The sequence below is a fragment of the Hippopotamus amphibius genome, chromosome 10 (assembly GCF_030028045.1).
Source record: "Hippopotamus amphibius kiboko isolate mHipAmp2 chromosome 10, mHipAmp2.hap2, whole genome shotgun sequence".
Lineage (NCBI taxonomy): Eukaryota > Metazoa > Chordata > Mammalia > Artiodactyla > Hippopotamidae > Hippopotamus > Hippopotamus amphibius.
Window position 1 is genome coordinate 47,166,473 of NC_080195.1, and position 22,333 is coordinate 47,188,805.

Below are 22,333 nucleotides of genomic sequence, written 5' to 3' on the forward strand. Positions count from 1 at the left end.
ATACAGTAGGTCCCTATTGGTTGCCTGTTTTAAATACAGCGGTGTGTACATGTCAATCCCAAATTCCCAATCTATCTCTTCCCCCACCCTGGTAACCATAAGTTCATTCTCTGTCTGTGAGTTTTTTCCTGCTTTGTAAATAAGTTCATTTGTATCATTTTTTAATATTCAGCATATAAGTAATATCATATGATATTTGTCTTTGTCCGATTTACTTCACTTAATATGATAATCCCCAGGCCCATCCATATTACTGCAAATGGCATTATTTCATTCTTTTTAGTGGCTGAGTAATAGTCCATTGTATATATATATATGTATATGTGTATATATATATATATATATATATATATATATATACACACACACACCACATCTTTTTCTTTTTTTTCTTTCCACATTTTCTTTATTCATTCATCTATCAATGGACATTTAGGTTGTTTCCAGGTCTTGTCTACTGTAAAGAGCACTGCAATTAACACTGGGGTGCATGCATCCTTTCAAACCAATTTTTTCTCTGGACAACGCCCAGGTGTGGGATTCCTGGATCATATGGTAGCTCTAGCTTCAGTTTCTTAAGGAACCTCCATGCTATTCTCCATAGTGTTTACACCAATTTACATTCCCACCAACAGTGAAGGAGGGTTCCCTTTTCTCCACGCTCTCCAGCATTTATTGTTTGTAGACTTTTTGGTGTTGGTCATTCTGAGTGGTGTGAGGTGATACCTCATTGTGCTTTTGATTTGCATTTCTGTAATAATTTTCAATGTTGAGCATCTTTTCATGTGCCTCTTGAGCATCTGTAGATCTTCTTTGGAGAAATGTCTATTTAGGTCTTGCACCTTTTTTTATTTTTATTTTTTGATATAGAGCTGCCTGAGCTGTTTGTAAATTTTGGAGATTAATCCCTTGTCAGTTGCATCATTTGTAAATATTTTCTTCCATTCTGTTGGTTGTGTTTTCTTTTTGTTTATGATTTCCTTTGCTGTGCAAAAGCCACTGAGCTTGATTAGGTCCCATTTGTTCATTTTTGTTTTTATTTCTCTTACTATAGGAGACAGATCAAAAAAGATAGTACTGTGATTTATCTCAGAGAGTGTTCTGCCTATATTTTTCTCTAACAGTGTTATAGCATCCAGTCTTACATTTAGGACCTTAATCCATTTTGAGTTTATTTTTGTGTATGGTGTTAAAGAATGTTCTAATTTCATTTCTATATGTAGCTGTCCAGTTTTCCCAGCACCATTTATTGAAGAGATCATCTTTTCTCTTTTATATAGCCTTGCCTCCTTTTCCATAAATTAATAGACCATAGGTGCGTGCATTTATTTCTGGGCTTTCTGTCCTGTTCCATTGATCTATATTTCTGTTTTTGTGCCAGAACCAAATTGTTTCTGTTGACCATAGCTTTGTAGTATAGTCTGAAGTCATGGAGCCTGATTCCTCCAGCTAAAGTTGATCTCAGAAATTGAATTGGAAAGTGTTCCCTCCTATTAAGATTTTCTGGAAAAGATCATGTTAAGATTGATATTCTCTCTCTCCTAAATGTTCAACAGAATTTATCCGTGAAATCATCTGGACCTAGAGATTTCTTTGTTGGATGGTTTTTAAACTAGGAACTCAGTTTTCTTAAATAATATAAGACTATTCAAGTTGTCTATTTTTCTCTGGAGTCAACTTTTGTGTTTCATGTCTTTCAGGAATTAAAATATTGCATTAAAGTTAAAATTATGAGTTTCTTGCACTATCTCATTATTCTTCTGATGCGTCTAGAGTGTAATAGTGGGGTCACATCTTCCTGTTATCATAATGATGTTTTAGTCTTCTCAGCTAGTCTCTGTCAACTTTACTGATATTTTTTTTAAACATTTCCTTTCAGTTTCAAGTTATTGCTTTACAGATTTTTCTATTTTCAAGAAGTTTTTTCCATTACCATTATTGTTTCTTTTATTCTCCTTAACTGTATTTCAATTTCTCTCCTTATCATAAAATAAAGTGAAATATTAGAGTATTGGTTTAATAACTTCTTATTTTTTAATATTGGCATTTAGTAGTATAAACTTTTCAAAACACTGCTCTAGCTGAATTCCACCAACTTTGATATTGTATTTTCATCTTCATTTAACTCAAATATTTTCTAATCTCCCTTACGACTTCCTTTTTGATGTATATATTATTTGAAGTGTGCTGTTTCATTTCCAAATACTTGGCGATTTTCCACATACCATTCTATTTATTTTTAGTTTATGTTATTGTCAGAGTATTCTTTGGTATGATTGCAATTCTTTGAACTTTGATAAGTTTGCCTTATTGTCCAGAATATGATCCATCTTCAAGAATATTCCATATGCACTTGGGAAAAGAGTATCCATTCTGCTGTTGTTGGGTAGCTTGTTCTAACTGGTTGATGGCATTATATGTGTTCTGTGTTCTAACTGATATTTCTGTATACCTTTTCTATCAATTACAAACAGTTGTCTGCGTCTCAAAGTATAAGTGTGGGTTTGCCTATTTCTCTTTTCAATTCTATCAGATTTTATCTCATGTATTTTGTAGCTCTGTAATTAGCAACATGCATACTCATGATTTTTATGTCTTCTTGGTGAGTTGGCCATGTTATAATTATGTAATGTCCATCTTTATCCCTAGTAACTTGTTTTATCCTAAAGTCTTTGTTATTTATTAATATAACTATTCCCATTTTCTTTTGATTAGCATTTATATGGTATATTTTTCATCCTTTTACACTTAACATATATGTCATATTTAAAGAGCGTTTCTTGCAGACAGCATATATTTAGGGTTTTTTCCATAATCTGATAATACTTGTCTTTAATCAGTATGTAGATCTCTATAATTAATGAAATTAATAAAATGGTCATTTAGATTTACCATTTTATCATTTATTTTCTGTTTGTTTCCGCAGCTTTCGTTCTTTTCTTTATCCTTTCCTGTCTCCTTTTTGGATTATTTGAATACTTTTTATGATTTGCTTTAAATTTCTGTATTGATATTTTGGTTCTATCTCTTTGTTGTTGTTGCTGTTGCTGTTGCTGTTTAGTGTGTCTCTAGAGATTATAATACACACACATAATTTTTCATAGTCCACTGAGATTTAATATTTTACCAGTTCAAGAAAAATATAAAAGACCATATAGTTCTCTACACCCTCTCCATTTTATGTTATGGTTGTCATAGGTAGTACATATACAAATTCCAGAATCTGAATATTCTGCATCTGAAAATCCTATGATTTAATGTTATAATCTTACTGTTAACATTTAAAGATATTTTAGAGTACTTAAGAGGAGAAAAATAATCTTTTCATATTTACCTAGAGATTTACTATTCCTGTGCCTCCTAAAATTCTACTCTCTTCTGAGCTTTATGCTTTTTCTCTGAATAATCTGTTAGCATTTGTGTCATTACCCTTCTATGTATTGTGTCTTTTTTCTCAGGCTGCTTTCAAGAATATTTTTGAATTTTTGTGAAGTTTTATTACAATAATTGTGAGCATAGGTTTTTTTGTTGTTTCTTTGTTTTGTTTCACTTTTTAATACATCCTGCTTTGTTTTGCTAAGCTTTTTAAGTCTTTAAATTTGTGTTTCAATGTACTGAGGAAGTTTTTAACCATTATTATTTCAAACATTTGTTTCTATAATAATTTCTGTCTTTTCTTCCTCTAGGAATCTATGAAAGGAATGTTAGACCTTTTCATATTGCCCCCAGGTCTCTGAGATTCTGTTTATTTCCTTTTAAACCTGTTTAATATCTGCTCATCAGAGTGGATATGTTTAACCTATGTTCTTCGACAGTGGATCATTTCCATCGGTTTCTCTGCAACACTGTTTCTTTTGTCATCTTCATCTGTTATTGATCCCAGTTTATAAATTTGCACATTAAATATTGTATTTTGAAGTTCTAAGATTTCATATCTTTTTTTCATGTCATTCTCTTTTATAGTTTTTATCTCTCTGCTGAGAACTTCTACATCTCTAGTCATTTAAGGCATTTTTACCCTACCTCATAAATCACAGTATTAATAGTTTCTTTAAAGGATTTTTCTGCCAGTTCCAGCATCTCAGTAATCTTAGGGTTGGCATCTGTTGATTATATTTTCCATTGGGAATTAATCATATTTTTTCTGATTCTTGTGTGTCAATCAATTTTAGATCTATATCTCAGATATTCTGAATACGATTTTGAAGAATTCTGGATAGCTAACATCCTCTGGAGGATTTTTTGTCACTCTTTCCAAAGGTCTTGGTATGCTGCTTTGGGTCTTTTCCATGCAGGCAAAGCTCAGGAACCTTCCCTGGTCACACTGAATTAGGGAATGCCTTTTTCCAGGTCTCTCATCTTTACGAGTCCTCACAACTTCTTGTACCTGGGGGCCACTTCCTGCCATCATCTGGCTGGAAATAGGAGGCTCGTCTGGAAATTTAGCTGCCTGCACTCTGCTGAACGGAAGCTCCACGGCCGCCCTGGAGTGATGTGGCAAGGATAAAGGGAGACAAGATAACGTGAGTTTATTTCACACTCTTCAAGCCAGAGGGGCCATCTCTCTGTTTCTTTGTTCAAAAGAATGGTGTTCAGTCCGCCGCCCGCGCTGCTCCTGTAGCGATGGCTCGCTTCGTGGCAGTGGTCCTGCTCGGGCTGCTCTCGCTGTGTGGCCTGGACGCCATCCAGCGCCCTCCGAAGGTTCAGGTTTACTCGCAACACCCAGCGGAAAATGGGAAGCCAAATTACCTCAACTGCTATGTGTCTGGGTTCCATCCACCCCAGATTGAGATTGATTTGCTCAAGAATGGGGAGAAGATGAAAGTGGAGCAGTCAGACCTGTCTTTCAGCAAGGACTGGTCCTTCTACCTTCTGGTCCATACTGAGTTCACCCCCAACGGAGTGGATGAATATAGCTGCCGCGTGAAACACATTACTCTCAGCGAGCCGAAGATAGTCAAGTGGGATCGAGACCACTAAGCAGCATCATGGAGGTTTGGGGATACCTCAGTTTGGATTGGACTAATTCCAAATTCCGTTTTCTTGCTTTTTAATGCTATTATGCTTTTATGCTTCTTGCACATAAATCAGAAGTTATATGGATGTTACCACAAATATCATCTTCTGTATAATTCTTCTTTGTGCACTACGTTTCCATGTTTGAGCTGTCTTGGCAGGTAGCTGTCATGGGGGCTCTGGCAGATTAGATGGGGGGAGGAAAGAACTCTCATGTTCAACATTAACATCTTGCGCAAATATAAAGTCTTCAGTGTCTTTTGCACACAGAACTAGGTAGTAAGATAGTTATGCATGTTTAGAGTTACCTCCAATTTGTAATTTTTCTTAGAATTTCATAAAAGTTTTTGAAAGATAATTGTCAGGATTATTGGAAATTTGTTATACTGGATGACATTTTATCATATAAAATCATATTTACTTCTTACATCTGTTAGAATGAGACATGGTTGTGCCCGTTTTCTGTTTTAATTTGTTTCACCAATTAAAGAACTAGTAAAAAAAAAAAAAAAAAAAGAATGGTGTTGCCGTAAGAGTTTTCCCTTCCTGGTTCGCTGCCAGGACTCTACATGTATGGCTGCCCTGGAATAGGGCAAAGAGAGAAGGGAAACATATTTCTCCTAACTCTCCAGCTTGCAGGGACCACTTTTCCAGTTCTATGGCCAGAAGGCTTGGTTTTCTTTTAGCGTTCTTTCACCCTGTATCATGCAACCATAGCTTTGCATGAGGGGTCTGTTTCAGGGAAAAACCATGAGAAAAAAGAAAGAATTGATCAAATTGAACTTGGATGAGATGTGAGTATTTTCCAATTCCCCCAAAAATTGTGAAGAAGACCAGTTATTGGTAAGTGTGGAGATTATCCATGGCAAGTGAGTAATCAGCATCTTGGTTATCTCAAGACACAGATTGTGAGTACATATATAGATAAATTGAAACAATAACAAATTTATAATCTTGAGAGAAAAAAGAAGCAAAGAAATTAGCTAGAAAGAAATGACTATAATTACTACATATATATACAACCCCAAATAAAACAACAAAAGTTTTGAATTAAGTTTTTTTGTCTAAATCTTCATTCTTTTTAGGGAAGAGGAGCATTCTTAAAGAGTGTGGTGACACTAAAATTAATCACTAATGAACTAAAAAAATCTAATTCTAAAATTCCAGATACAGATGACATGATGATTAGAATAGAGTCTTTTTAACATTATTTATGAAATCTTTCTAAAAGTTGCTAATGGTCTGAATGCTCTCTTCATTGCTGCCTTCATCTCTTTATTCCTGAATGTGTAGGTGACTGGATTTAAAAAAGGAGTGAGAACAGCATCAGAGAGAGCAAGAAATGTGTTCATTTGGGAATTGGGATGCGGCCATATATAGACAAACATGGTTGGACCAAAGAACAAAAGCACCACAGTGATGTGAGCTGACGGGGGAGAGGGCCTTGGGTGTAAACCACCTGAGGAGTGTTTCCAAACAGTACACAGGTTGAAGATGTAGGAGATGAGGAGTATGAAGAAGGAACTAACACAGATAAACCCACAGATTGACAGTGACCATGAACTGCAACCTGTAAGCATCTGTACAGGCCAGTCTGAGGAGCTGAGGAAGGTCACCGTGAAAGCTGTCCAATATGCTAGGACCACAGAATGGTAAATTAGCAACAAATGCTAGCTGGAAGAGTGAGTGACTGACACCCAGGGCCCAGGCAGCAGCCAGAAACAGAATGCACATGTGGGGGCTCCTGATGGTCTGATGGTGGAGAGGCTCACATATGGCAGCACATCTGCCAAAGGCCTTGGCCATGAGCAGCACCACCTCCACACCCCCAAGGATGTGGATGAAGAAGAAATGAGTGATGCAGCCTCCAAAGGAGATGGCTTTACGCTTTCTGCAAAGGTCATACGTCATCTTGGGAGAAGTGACAGAGCAGGTTCCCAGGTCAATAAAGGTGAGACTGTCCAGTAGGAAGTACACGGGGGAGTGTAAGTGAGGGTTGGTGGTCACAGAAAACACAACAAGGATGTTTCCTGCCATGCTTGCCACATAAAGCACAGAGGAGAACAGTGGGAGGAGAAGCTGGATCTCCTGTGAATGAGTGAGTCCCAGAAACACAAACTCAGACACAAGTGAGTGATTCCCTGCATCCATGATCCAGCCAACAGGGCTGGTGCTGAAATGATGAGAACTAAGAAAATGAGAAAGACATTTTTATTATTAGGGATAATAGTGGTAGTAATTACAGGCATCCCTCAGAGATACTGTGGGTTCAGTTGCAGACCACTGCAATAAAGGGAATATTGCAGAAAAGCAAGTCACATGAATTTTTGTTTCCCAGTGTATATGAAAGCTTTGTGTACGATGTATTGTAGTCTATTAAGTGTGTAATAGCAGTTTGTCTAAAAAAAATTACAAATCTTAATTTTAAAATACATTTTGCTAAAAAATGCTAGCCAGTATCTAAGCCTTCAAAGATGCTCAACATCACTAAGTATTAGAGAAATGCAAATCAAAACTACAATGAGGTATCACCTCACACCAGTCAGAACGGCCATCATCAAAAAAGCTACAAACAATAAATTCTGGAGAGGGTGTGGAGAAAAGGGAACTCTCATGCACTGTAGGTGGGAATGTAAATTGGTACAGCCACTATGAAAAACAGTATGGAGATTCCTTAAAAAACTAAAAATAGAATTACCATATGACCCAGAGATCACACTACTGGGCAGATACCCTGAGAAAAACATAATTAAAAAAGACACGTGTACCCCAATGTTCACTGCAGCACTATTTACAATAGCCAGGACGTGGAAGCAACCTAAATGTCCTTCAACAGAGGAATGGATAAAGAAGATGTGGTACATATACACAATGGAATATTACTCAGCCACAAAAAGGAACACAATTGGGTCATTTGTAGAGACATGGATGGACCTAAAGACTGTCATACAGAGTGAAGAGAGTCATAAAGATGAAAACAAATATCTGTATTGATGCATATATGTGGAATTTGAAAGTATTGGTATCGATGATCTTATTCACAAAGGAGGAATAGAGACATAGACGTAGAGAACAAATGTATGGACACCAAGGCAGATGTGGGGAGGGATGAATTGGGAAATTGGGATTGATATATATACACTATTGATACTATGTATAAAGTAGATAACTAATGAGAACCTACTGTATAGCTCAGAGAACTCTTCTCATTGCTCTGTGGTGACCTAAATGAGAACAAAATGCAAAAAAGAGGGGATATATGTGTAACTGTAGCTGATTCACTTTGCTCTACAGTATACACCAACATAATATTATAAAGCAACTATATTCCAATAAAAATACATTAAAATAAATAAAAATAGAAAAAAATTACTGACTATAGGTCACTATAATAAATATAATTACAAAAAAGTTTGAAATATTGTGAGAATTACCAACATGTGACACAGAGACACTAACCGAGCAAATGCTGTTGGGAAAATGGCACCAGTAGGCTTCCCCGATGCAGTGTTTCCACAAGCCTTCAATTTGCAACACACACAGTATCTGTGACACACAATAAACTGAAGCATAATAAAATGAGGTATGCCTGTATTTATGTTGCAGTCTTTGCATTACATATGGAAAATAGCTGGTAGTACAATTCTTCACACTTGCTAAATAATAATGATGATGATGACGGTGATGGTGATGGTGATGATAAAGACATAAGCAAAACTCAAGGGATCATAGCATCTCACGTTCACTTATGATTAAAACTCTCAACAAAGTTGGTATAGAGGGAATATACCTCAACATAATAAAGGCCATATACTGCAAACACACCACTAACATAATACTCGGTGGTGAAAAATGGAAAATTCTTCCTCTGAGATCAGGAAGAAAATGAGGATGCCCACTAATGCCACACTCATTCAGCATAGTATTGGAAATCCTAGCCATTGCAATCAGGCAAGATTTAAAAAATGATAAAAAAAAAAAAGGCATCCAAATTGGAAGGGAAGGAGTGAAACTGCCACTATTTGCAGGTGACATGATACTACATACAGAAAATCCTATCAGTTCCACAAAAAAATATTAGAACTAATAAATGAATTCAGTAAATTTGTAGGATACAAAATCAATATGCAGAAATCTGTTGCATTTCTATACAGGAATAGCAAACTATTCAAAAGAGAAGTTAAGAAAACAATCCCATTTATAATTGCACCAAAAAGAATAAAATACCTAGGAATAAACTTAACCAAGGAAGTGAAAAACCTTTTTATTGAAACCTACATGACACTGATAAAAGAAATTGAAGAAGACACAAATAAATGAAAATATATTCTATGCTCATAGATTGGACATATTAATATTGTTAAAATGGGCATATTATCCAAAGCAATGTACAGATTCAATACAATCCCTGTCAAAACATCAATGGCATTTTTCACAGAACTAGAACAAATAATTCTAAAATTTATATGGAAACACAGAAGAACCCAAATAGCCAAAAGAATCTTGAGAAAGAAGAATGAAGCTGAAAGTATCACACATGCTGATTTCAAACAATACTACAAAGCTACAGAAATTAAAAACGTACTGTAGTGGCACAAAAACATACACATGGATCGTTGAAACAGAATAGAGAGTCCAGAAAAAAAAAGAGAACACATTTGTATGGTCAACTAATTTATGACAAAGGAGCCAAGAATGTGTAGTGGGGAAAAGACAATCTCTTCAATACATGGTGCTGGGAAAACTAGACAGCTACATGCAAAAGACAAAAACTGGACCACTTTCTAACAGTATATACACAAATAACCTCAAATGGATTAAAGACTTAAATTCAAGATCTGAAACCATAAAAACTCCCAGAAGAAAACAGGCAGTATACTCTTTGACATTGGTCTTAGCAATATTTTGGGGGTGCAGTGAGGGATCTGTCTCCTTAAGCAAGGAAAACAAAAGCAAAATAAACAATTGGAACAACATCAAACTGAAAAGTTTTTGCACAGTGAAGGAAACTATCAACAAAACAAAAAGGCTTCCTACTGAATTTGAGAAGATAGTTGCAAGTGATGTATCTAATAAAGAGTCTATATCAAAAATATACAAGGAACACATACAATTCAACATCAAAAAATCCAATTAAAAATGGACAGAGGACCTGAATAGATATTTTTCTAAAGAAAATATACAGATATATTTTACATCTGAATATACAGATGGCCAACAGACACAAGGAAAGATGCTCAGCATTACTGATCATCAGAGAAATACAAAATAAACCACAAGACACCACCTCACACCTGTCAGAATGATGATTACCAGAAAGATGACACATAACAAGTGTTCACAAGGATGTGGAGAAAAAGGAACCATCATTCACTGTTGGTGGGAATGTAAATTGGTACAGCCATTATGGAAAATAGTGTGGAAGTTCCTCAAGAATTATAAGTAGATCTACCATATGATACAGAAGTTCCACTTCTGAATAGCTATCAAAAAAATGAAGATACTAATTCAAAAAGATATCTGCACCGGCATGTTTAGTGCAGCATTATTTACAATAGCCAAGATATGGAAGCAGCCTAAGTGTCCATCAACAGGTGAATGGATAAAAATGATGTGGTATAATATACATTGGAATATTACTCAATCATAAAAAGCAATGAAAGCGGCCACTGCGTGGGGGGAGCTGGTGGTCACTTCTGCTGCCCAGGGTCCCAGGGGCCTGGCCACAGCCCGTGCCCTTCCTCCTCCTCCACCGCCACCCACACCCCCAGTGTGCTGCTGAGCCTGCACCCTGGCCCTTTCCCATGTAGGAGGCATGGGCCCTGGGAGGGGCGCCCACAGCCAGCCATGCAGCATGCATTGGGGGGTTGGCTTTGCCTCATCCAGGTGGTGTGTGGTGTGCTCAGTGTGCAGAACTGGGGACTAGAACCCAGTTCTCTGGATTGCTGATCCAGAAATTATAGATCCTGTAGGAGATAACCTAAGAAAGATGAGTAAAAAATCAAAATTAAAAATGTAATTTCCTGACTTAATACACAGTTGACACCAAATACCAGCATTTACACAAAGAACCTGTTATACGCACTAAATTATTTTACATGACAACAATAAAATAAATACCAAAAAAGTAAGCAATTAAATGCTAGAAGTGAACTATATACAGAAACGAGATTATTCATTGCTGCCATAGTTTGTGTGCTTGCTTTTCCTCCTTTGTGGCTCATTGGGAAGGGCCCAACAAGAGTCACATTTTTGAAAGAATATTTGTTATCACAGCATCATTTCTGCCTATATTTTAATCTCCTCAAACGTCAATGAGTTGTCAATTATTTCATAAATTTTTTATTAACATTTCCAGGCCATAAATTGTCTGGGGTGTTTCTTCTGTAACTTTTGTAAGTTACAAAGTCAATAAATGCATTGGAAAGACATAAACTGTACATAATAAGTACAGTATAAGGCAATATACAACATGTGCCATACAGACAGTAGAGAAAATGATTTGTTTACTGTGTGAGGGGTAAAATAACAAGAAAAATTCAAAGGAAGAACCAGTATTTTATAGCCAGGTCAAGGATGTCAGGAATAAGATGGCATGTGATAATATACACATATGAAACATGAAATATGAAGGACAAAATAAGGATTATTTAAAAAATATGAAATATGTAATATGAAATGAAATATTAAATTTGCAATATGAAGTATAAATCATGAAATATGAAATAAATGAAATATGAAGTATGAAGTAAGAAATATGAAATATGAAGTCTGAAATGTGAAATATGAAATATAAAAATGAATTATGAAGCATTAAATATGAAGTAAGAAATATTAAATATGGAATATGAAGTATGAAACACACATATGATATATGAAATATTAAATATTGTGGGAAACCAGGGAGGATGCAGAGGACAGTAACTTGGAAACACCTGTGGAGGGCACATGATGGCTGAGTAACTGTAAACATGTTCTGAAAACAGAACCAATCTCAAAGGAAAACTGACTGAGATAAGGTAGTCATGAAGCCCGATGGTGCCAGCTCCAGGTTGAAGCTTAGCTATACTCCCTAGTAGTGATAATATACACAAGGTGTTCTGTTTTGGCTCTTCTGAAGTCTCATGCCTTGTGTTTTTCATGATTTTGTTTTATAATTTGGCCTCTGCTAGAACGCTTTTGATCTTTCTCAATAAATATGCCATGGGAATCAGAGCTCGGGGCTCTTGACTGACTTGGTCTTGAGTTCCCTGACCCCATGCTTTCCTATACACTTGTGTGAATTTTCTTATTTCTGCGGTGCCACTCACATTCAGGTTCGTTCATGTGGAGGTTACCTCCACAAAATATGAAGTATGAAAAATTAAATATGAAGAATAAAATATTAAATACTGTTTATGAAGTATGAAATATGGAATATTAAATATGAAATATTAATTATGAAGTATGACATATTAAGTATGAAGAATGAAATATTACATTTGGAATATTAAATACACATATGAAATATGAAATATTTAACATGAAGTATTAAACATGAAATATTAAGTTTGAAATATTAAATATGGCATGAAGCATAAAATATGAACATGAAATATGAAACACTAAATATGAATTATGATATATTAAATATGAAGTATAAAATTTTAAATATGGAAAATGAAGTATAAATATAAAATATGGATTATGAAGTATGAGATGTATATTTAAAATGAAATATTAAATATAAAGCATGAAATATTAAATATGAAGTATGAAACATTAAAAACGAGCTATGAATTTTAAATATGGAATATGAATTATGAAATACAAAATATGGAATATGACATATTAAATATGGAATATTAAATTTGAAATATGCACATGAAATATGAAATATGAAATATGAGGTAAGAAATATGAAATATGAGTACTAAATATGAAATATGGAATGTGAAGTACGTAATATGGAATATTAAATATGAATTGTGATATATATATTATATTGAAATGGTCTGACACAGCTGGAGGTGGTTTGAACCAATCTATACTGCTTTCAGCTCGTCTTATCTGGTTTAAACTGATCTAAACAGGTTTCAGCTGGTCTGAACCGGTTTGGACTGGTTTGAAGAGGTCTGAACCGGTTTGAATTGGTCTAAACCGGTTTGAACTGGTCTAATCCAGTCCAAACCGGTTTGAACTGGTTTGAATTGGTCTAAACCAATTTGAACTGGTCTAATCTGGTTTCGGCCTGTCTAATCTGGTTTGATCTGGTTTGAACTGGTCTAAACCGGTTTCATCCAGTCTAAGCCAGTTTCAGCTGGTCTGATCTGGTTTGAGCTGCTTCGAGCCAGTCTGAACCAGTCTAATACAGTTGGAGGTGGGTTCAACCAATCTAAACTGGTTTCAGCTTGTCGTATCTGGTTTGAACTAGTTTAAACCGGTTTGAACTGGTCTAATCAAGTCTAAACCGGTTTCCGCTGGTCTAATCTGGTTTGAACTGGTCTAAAGCAGTCTCAGCTGGTATCAGCCAGTCTATACTAGTTCCACCCATTCTAAACCTGTTTCAGCTGATGTTAGCCAGTGCAAACCTGGCCAAACCTCTCTCTGCCAATCTAAACTGGTCTCAACAGTTGTAAACTAGTCGTTTACATTCTAAACCTGTTTTGTGTGGTCTAAACTGATCTTGGCCAGTGTAATACCAGTCTCAGCTATTCTAAAACCTTCTAAACCATCTCAGCCAGTCTAAACCTGTCTAAGCCTGTTTAAACCTGTCTCTCTAAGTGCAATCAATTTCTGTAGATTAATTTTGTATCTTCAATTTACCTGCTTTTTCTACTGAGTTCTATCATTTGCTTTTGGGTATTGCCATCAGCATTTTCTATATATAGTATCAGGTCATCTACAAATAGTGACCATTTTACCTTTTCTTTGGCCATCAAATGCCTCTCATTTTTTTTCTTTTTCTTTTCATGTAGTTATTATGGCTAGGACTTTCTCCACTGTATTGAGTGAAAATATTGAGGGTGGTCAGGATTAGAGTTAGGTGCAGGCACAACTGGCCCTCTTCCCCTTCTTCCCTCGCCATCTCTCTGAGGCCTCCAGAAAGGACAGGACTAGTGCAGGGTCCCATATGACTTGGAGTTGAGGTGGACCATTGTTTTTCTGCCCCTCCATCCTGGGCGTAGTTTGGTATGCTATCTGCATACTTTCTGTGGCTCGGTGTCCCTTCAGAACTTTCCCTGATTTTAATGAAAGTTCTTTGTACATTTTGAGACAAATCCATGATTTGTTATGTGTTTGCAAATTGCAGTCCACCAGCTTGGTGGTCTGAGGTCAGCCTTTTTTCCAGGCCCAACACCAGAACTAAGAGCAGCCTGGGTTCTAGCACTGAGAAGGTATCCAAAAGTGCTGCAACTGAAGGCCATCAGCTAAGCACCCTCCCCACAGCTCTGTGACAAGCTCTTTCTTGGCCAGAAGTCCGAGCAGCCATCCTCTGTGACTGCCACACTGAGATGCCATGGCTTGAACCAGGTCTTTTGCTGATGCCAGAACCCACTCTTATCTATTATGCTAGACTGAGAAGCTCTGATTAGACTGAATGCTCTCTGTAAAACTTATGGTGATGTCAATCAACAAGATTTATGGAGCCCTAACCTGTACTCATCCTCACCGGTGTGAAGACAAAGCCTGGCCCCTGCCTAAAGGAGATCCTAGGCTGGGGATGCTCACAGATGGACAAAAATAGGTGCTGTGACGAACTGAACACAGTCCCTGCCTTCAGAGGGCTCACCTTCTAGATGGAAAAAGCAACCAGACTATTCTAAGAGGGAAACAATGTGTGAGAAGGGGAGGCACAAGCAAGGGAGTGCCCTAGCCCAGACCTGGAAGCGTCATGGAAGGCTTCCTGGAGGAAGCAGCTTCTTAGTGGACACCTGGGATGTGGCTGGGCATTGGCTGTGTGAAGGGAGTAGATGTGGGAGAGGAGTATGTTTGTGTTTCCCAGTGAGAGGTGGTGGCAGGTGGGGAGGGAGGAAGAGGAAAGAGAGCAGAAGAAACAACATTTCTGAAAGAATTAAGAGCTTTGATAAGGGCCCAGGAAAAGGTGCAGCATATTCATGGAGCCATCCACTCTTCTGGAAGGCTGAGAGTAAGGAAGGCAGTAGGGAAAAGGGAAGGGAGCTAGTGAGCAGCCCAGTAAGGCCTCTGTGCTGAGGGCAGGGAGGGAAATGAAGGGCTAAGCTGTGCAGGGTGGGTGCTAACTGCAGTGAGACCAGTGAGAACACTGTGATTTGGGAAGGCTTTGAGGGGTTGTGGAAACTTGACAGATTTTCAGCAAAAATGACTCCAGTCATGAAAACGGACAGAGTCCCCATTAGGGTTCAGACAGCCATCCTCCCCACCAGCCAGACGATGACCCAAGCACCAGAAGATGTTGGAAACTGAGAACTGGCAATTCTCTTCCTTCATCGCCACCCTCCTTCTGAGGAATACTGGCTCCTTCTGGCAACATTGTTAATAATACTGTAAGCCAAGCTGTCCCACTGCCTCTGTTCTTCCACCCCAGAAGTTCAACCACCTGTTCAATGCCCACACTGATTTCCCTAATTAACTCCAAACATGGGGCAGCCTCCTTCCAACACAAATTGTTGTTCTTATGTTTAAGTTCCATGGCCCACGCTCATCTCAAGGCTGTGGATGATTAAGACTCCTCTTAACATCATATCAAGCATTCACATTATTTATTGCTGTGTCAAAAGACACTCCAAACCTTGTGACATCAAACAACATTTATTACTACTACTACTGCTACTATGATTATTATCCTCATTATTATAATCTCCTACAGTTTGGGAGGTTGGCAGGCTCAGTTAGGCAGTTCTTTAGCACAGCGATAGTGAGAGGAGGGCTGGAGGTGGAGATTAAAGTCCTCCTCACTCAGGTGTCTGGTGATTGATGCCGGGGCTAAAAACACCTATGTGTAGTCTCTTCACATGGCCTGGTCTTCCCTGCAGCAAGAGGCCTCAAAGGGGAAGAACCAGGCTGAATATTTATCAACTTTTATTACCTAGGCCTGGAAGCCCAGAGTTTCATTTCCCTGCATTCTGCTAAGTGAAGCAGTTGCAAACCCCACCCAGGATCAGGGGAGGAGGACAAAGATTCTGGCTCTTAATGGTGGGCTGTGAGGTCACATTGCAAAAAGAACATGTGGATGGGAGAGATCATCATGGGCATCTTTTGAAAATACACGCTTCCACAGCTGTAACAATTCACATCCCTTAACATGTGAAATGCCCTGTGCTCTCCCCCAAGGTCCTGAGATCTGACTCCATTATGGCATCAGCTCGACTTCTGGGACCTTTTCATCTAAACCACATCCAAATGCCAGTGAGGCCTCTTCTATGGTGTCTCCACTAAAGACCTGGAACCAGAGTGACACATTATCCGCCCCTTACACACCCAACATACAATGGTGGGGGAAGCCCCAGATAACTGCTATACACACTACTGTTCACAAAAAGGGAAAACCGGACGCATCCAGAAGTAATGGATCAGAGCAATTTCTCAGCTATGTGTACAAATGATCTGAAGTGCAAAAATTTGCATTTATTTCTATAAGTTTTCTCCTTCTCATTCTAACCCCAAATTATTAGCCCTTGGCCCTGGGGACTTCTAAATGGAACAGAGATGAGCACCTGGAGAGGGTGAAGGAAGAAGTTCAATGTTGTCTTAGCTCCCATGGGGGGGCATTAGGCTCCACGCAGTCATGGAGCTCTATCAGCCCACTGACAGATGACCACACAGCAGCAGTCTTATGTCTTCTCTAAATAAGCTGGGACATAAAAGTGGATTTGATCCAGGTTTCATGCCAAATGCAGAGCACATGAGTGTCAGGCTGTAAACACCCATCCCGTGCACACCAACGGGGGAGCCGTCTGCAGCACAAAGCCAGTAGCAGCGGGAAGCAGAGCCCAGGACGTGAGTGAGAAGAGCCCTGGAAATGCCATTAGAGCCAGGCCTCGACCACAGCACCTTCAACCAATAAGAAACTCCCCACTTTGCTTAAGATATGTTGGGGTAGGTTTTTATCACTTACATCTGAAAGTATCCCAATACACACCCATTTTCTCCCCAAGTTCTTTGTTTTGGAGCTAAGGCCTGACCTCCTGTGGGCCCGTTTCATCCTTCTCTAAGAAGGAGGCCCCCTGAAGTGTAAAGTCCATCCTCTAATCGTGGGGCATTCCCACAAGGGGAGGAAAACCTGCTCCCTCCTTCCTGGATCCTTCAGTTTTTCCAAACTCTGGAAGTAACTGGAAGTTCACCACAGCTTACATATGACAACTGTCTCTACTCAAACTCAAGGATGTCCTGCCACCAATGTTGACCATGACAGTGAACAATTCCCCCAAGTGTACACACACTACAGAGGAAAGTGCTAGGATGGTCTCACAAGACAGCTGAATGCTCAGTGCAGACCACCCAGGATGCTGCCCTGGCCAGGACCAGCCACTCTCCCAGGACTCTGCCTGTTAGCTCCTCTTCTAATATGACTTGGAAGCTGCTAGTGTCAACATGTAAGCAGGAAATGGCTCTTTAATCACTGAAAATCCTCCTGATTGTAAAGATTACATCAACATCTGGCCTTGGCTACTGAGTTGCTGTGCCTCGGGCCAAACAAATTTTTGGTGACAAATTCAGAAGCCAGTAACAGGGAATCTAAAGGGATCTTTGCCTGAGAGTTGTGGCCCCCTAGGGCACTGAGAGCCCTGTGTGAACACTGGTGTCACCGGGTCCCTTGGTTCCAGCGCCAGCCCCAGATTTCCTCTAAGCTCAACCAACTGGGCTTGATTTGGTTTTGTAGTCAAGAACTGTTTGTGGGGTTTCAGGAGGAAGACGCCTTTGGGTGAGTCACTTGGTTACAGAAACACACCTGGTTCTAGACATTTCCACAATCCTGAGCCCCTCAGGCAGGGTTTTGGAGATAATAGGAAAGATCTCAGCTGCTGAGTTTCTCTGTGCCTGGTGTCCCTGCATGGACACACTATACTTTAGACTCCAAAGAAAAAAGGCCAAAAAATGGATCCTTCTGTTACAAATACAACTTTCCAACTAGATTTAATCTGCACAGGAAGAAAAATGGGATGACATCCTTGATCTGCAGACCCTGGTGATATCACATCAAAATAGACTTGTGCCAAGGAAGTGTGAAGATATGAACCAACAAGAAAAACAAAGAAACCTGTCTGGATAAATCCTACTGAAAAGGATTTCACATCTCACACTCAGACTCTGTTCAAGACCCTGCATTGTCACACACAGGCATGCCAATCACATGCACACACCCCCCCTTGATCACATGTGTACCCCCTCTTTTTTTATTTATTTTTTATTTTTTTTATATTTTTTGGGGGTACACCAAGTTCAATCATCTGTTTTTATACACATATCCCCGTATTCCCTCCCTTCCTTGACTCACCCCCCCACCTTGAGTCCCCCCCACCCTCCCCGCCCCAGTCCTCTAAGGCATCTTCTATCCTCGATTTGGACTTCCTTTGTTATACAACAACTTCCCACTGACTATCTATTTTACAGTTGGTAGTATATATATGTCTGTGCTACTCTCTAGCTTCGTCTCAGCTTCCCCTTCACCCCCTGCCCCCTCCCAAACCTCGAGTTCTCCAGTCCATTCTCTGTATCTACGTCCTTGTTCTTGTCACTGAGTTCATCAGTACCATTTTTAGATTCTGTATATGTGAGTTAGCATACAATATTTGTCTTTCTCTTTCTGACTTACTTCACTCTGTATGACAGACTGTAGTTCTATCCACCTCATTACATATAGCTCCATCTCATCCCTTTTTATAGCTGAGTAATATTCCATTGTATATATATGCCACATCTTCTGTATCCATTCATTTGTTGATGGGCATTTAGGTTGCTTCCATGTCCTGGCTATTGTAAACAGTGCTGCAATAAACATTATGGTACAAGTTTCTTTTGGGATTATGGTTTTCTTTGGGTATATGCCCAGGAGTGGGATTACTGGATCATATGGTAGTTCTATTTGTAGTTTTTTAAGGAACCTCCAAATTGTTTTCCATAGTGGCTGTACCAACTTACATTCCCACCAACAGTGCAAGAGAGTTCCCTTTTCTCCATACCCTCTCCAACATTTGTTGTTTCCAGATTTTGTGATGATGGCCATTCTGATTGGTGTGAGGTGATACCTCATTGTGGCTTTGACTTGCATTTCTCTGATAATTAGTGATGTTGAGCATCTTTTCATGTGTTTGTTGGCCATCTGTATGTCTTCTTTGGAGAAATGTCTGTTTAGGTCTTCTGCCCATTTCTGGATTGGGTTATTTGCTTTTTTGGTATTAAGCTTCATGAGCTGCTTGTATATTTTGGAGGTTAATCCTTTGTCCGTTGTTTCATAGGCAATTATCTTTTCCCATTCTGAGGGTTGCCTTCTAGTCTTGTTCATGGTTTCTTTCGCTGTGCAAAAGCTTCTAAGTTTCATGAGGGCCCATTTGTTTATTCTTGATTTTATTTCCATGATTCTAGGAGGTGGGTCAAAAAGGATCTTGCTTTGATGGATGTCATAGAGTGTTCTGCCTATGTTTTCCTCTAGGAGTTTTATGCTGTCTGGCCTTACATGTAGGTCTTTAATCCATTTGGAGTTTATTTTTGTGTATGGTGTTAGGAAGTGTTCTAATTTCATTCTTTGACATGTTGCTGTCCAATTTTCCCAGCACCACTTATTGAAGAGGCTGTCTTTTTTCCATTGTACATTCGTGCCTCCTTTGTCAAAGAGAAGGTGCCCATATGTGTTTGTGCTTACTTTTGAGTTCTCTATTCTATTACATTGATCTTCCTTTCTATTTTTGTGCCAGTACCATACTGTCTTGATCACTGTGGCCTTGTAGTATAGTTTGAAGTCAGGAAGCCTGATTCCACCAACTCCATTTTTCCTTCTCAAGATTGCTTTGGCTATTCGGGGTCTTTTGCGTTTCCATACAAATCGTAAGATTTCTTGCTCTAGTTCTGTGAAAAATGCCATTGGTAATTTGATCGGGATTGCATTGAATCTGTAAATTGCTTTGGGGAGTACAGTCATTTTCACGATGTTGATTCTTCCAATCCAGGAACATGGTATGTCCCTCTATCTGTTTGTGTCGTCTTTGATTTCTTTCATCAATGTCTTAAAGTTTTCTGCATACAGATCTTTTGCCTCCTTAGGCAGCTTTATTCCTAGGTATTTTATTCTTTTTGTTGCAATGGTGAATGGGAGAGTTTCCTTACTTTCTCTTTCTGCTCTTCTGTTGTTAGTGTATAGGAATGCAAGAGATTTCTGTGCATTAATTTTGTATCCTGCTGCTTTACTAAACTCATCAATTAGTGCTAGCAGTTTTCTGGTAGAGTCTTTAGGGTTTTCTATATATAATATCATGTCACCTGCAAAGAGTGACAATTTTACTTTTTCTTTTCCAATTTGTATTCCTTTTATTTCTTTTTCTTTGCACCCCCTCTTGATCACGTGCACACCACATTCCCTCTTGATCACCTGGGCACCCCCTCTTCATCACATGCACATCCCCTTCCAAAATAACTGGGATAATGTATGTGAGCCATTAGCAATCCTGAGCCACAGCCCGCAATTGCAAGTTGGTCAGATTACAAACATTCTAGGCCTGTGTAGCACCCAGGCCTTTATAACAGGGATCTGAGAAAGAGTGCTGGGGTGCTGGAGGAGGAGGGGAAACGTGCTGGATGCAGCAGGAAAAGCTGGGTCGTGAGCCATGTGCGGCCATGCCCTCTGATGTCCCCAGACTCCATGGCTCTCCCATTCTGCACTTTCACCCCAGAGCAGGCTGTGCATGAGGCCGGACCCAGGGAAGGGGCACGATGTCTTCTTTCAGACCCTAACTATGTGTCATTCATTTGCAGGGGCACTCCGGTGGGCCACAGGCTACAGCAAGGCTGGGATTCACTAAGGCCATACCACCTGCCAGCCTGTAGCTGTAGCTCCGTCCCTTACCTTCTACCCAAGAAAGGCATTGTCCACTTCAGCTGATTAGCTACTGTCATTAACAAGCCACCTGTGGCTCAGTTCCCAATAGTTTCAGGTGCCCAATATGGCAGACATCAGCATTTGAGAGGCTGACTCAGCCGGCGAGTTGCAGAGGCTTATGTCACCTACTTATTCTGTCAAGATCTTGCCTCTGGTGCTGCCTGCAGAGGCTCTTCAACCTCATTTCCTTGGTAGGTCCTCAGTCTTTAAGCAAGAACCTGAAAACCAGTGGATCCTCATCTATTGCAAAGCCAGTTTCCAGAGAATATCCAGAGGATTCTCCAATGCCCCACGAGGTGGGGTTAACATCCCAAACCTCTTAAGACACGTTCTGTTTTTCTTTTTCAGCACCTACGATGTACCAGACACTCTCCTCTAGTGACCAGAACAAAGGTCCTCATGCTCAGGGAGCTTACATTCTAGTGGAGAAAGATAGACATTAAAAAATAAGCCTAATCAATATGTACATTAAAACAGACATTATAAGGTAATAAGTACTATGGAAAAAAGACAAAAGGGGCAGGTAAGAGGGTTTGGTTTGCAGAATTGAACAGCGTGGTCCCGTTTTGCTTTGTTTGCTTGTGCAAGTACTTGAATAAAGTGAAGAGGGTTAGCCAAGTGGACAGAGAGGGAACAGTGTTCCAGGCAAAGGGAACAGCCAGAGCGAAGGCCCTGAGGCAGAAGATGCATGGCACCTGTGAGGAGCAGGGGGGGGCTCTGTGACTGGGACAGGATGAGCCAGGGGGAGGTCAGTGGAGAAGAGACTGAAGGGGAACAAATTGATCCAACCAGAGAGAAGGAGTCTCACCTATGTTCCAAGAGGCAGGATCTTGCAAACATCAGGTGGGACACAGGCTGCTGGCTTAGAGCCCCAGGTGCTTCCCCTGCCAATTCCAGATGCACAGGCCTTCTGCTCCTGGTAGCCCTCCTCCTGCCTTCATCCCCAACCCTCAGGCAGCAGACCCAGGACCTGGCCACCACACAACAGAACAGGTTCCTTTCTCTGGCCCTCCACAGAAACCATCCCAGCTCCCTCCTGGCCCTGGCCCTGGCCCTGTGGTTGGCCGGAGAGCTGGCTGCTGTGAGGAGTGAAATTACAAACTTGACATGTTGACATCCTTCTCTTCAACCCAGGTTTAGACGACTCAGATTACAGGTCCAAGCTCCTGGGATCTCCACTCCAAAGCTGGTGCCCACCAGGCAGGAGCCAGTGAGGCCTGGGAAGTGGACTTCTCACCTCCCAAGCAGCCAGTACCCAACAGCCAT

The 22,333-nt window shown here is 39.6% G+C and overlaps 1 protein-coding gene and 1 pseudogene across 1 annotated transcript; one reads left to right on the forward strand and one right to left on the reverse strand.

Annotated features, from left to right (window-relative positions):
• The first annotated feature begins 4,609 nt into the window (after positions 1-4,609).
• LOC130830138 (beta-2-microglobulin-like) lies at positions 4,610-5,460 on the forward strand. Its single transcript, XM_057697145.1, has one exon. The coding sequence runs from the start codon at positions 4,624-4,626 to the stop codon at positions 4,978-4,980; it is 357 nt and encodes a 118-aa protein (XP_057553128.1). The 5' UTR covers positions 4,610-4,623; the 3' UTR covers positions 4,981-5,460.
• Positions 5,461-6,227: 767 nt separating this feature from the next.
• LOC130830576 (olfactory receptor 4F3/4F16/4F29-like) lies at positions 6,228-7,167 on the reverse strand (annotated as a pseudogene).
• Between the last annotated feature and the right edge of the window lie 15,166 nt (positions 7,168-22,333).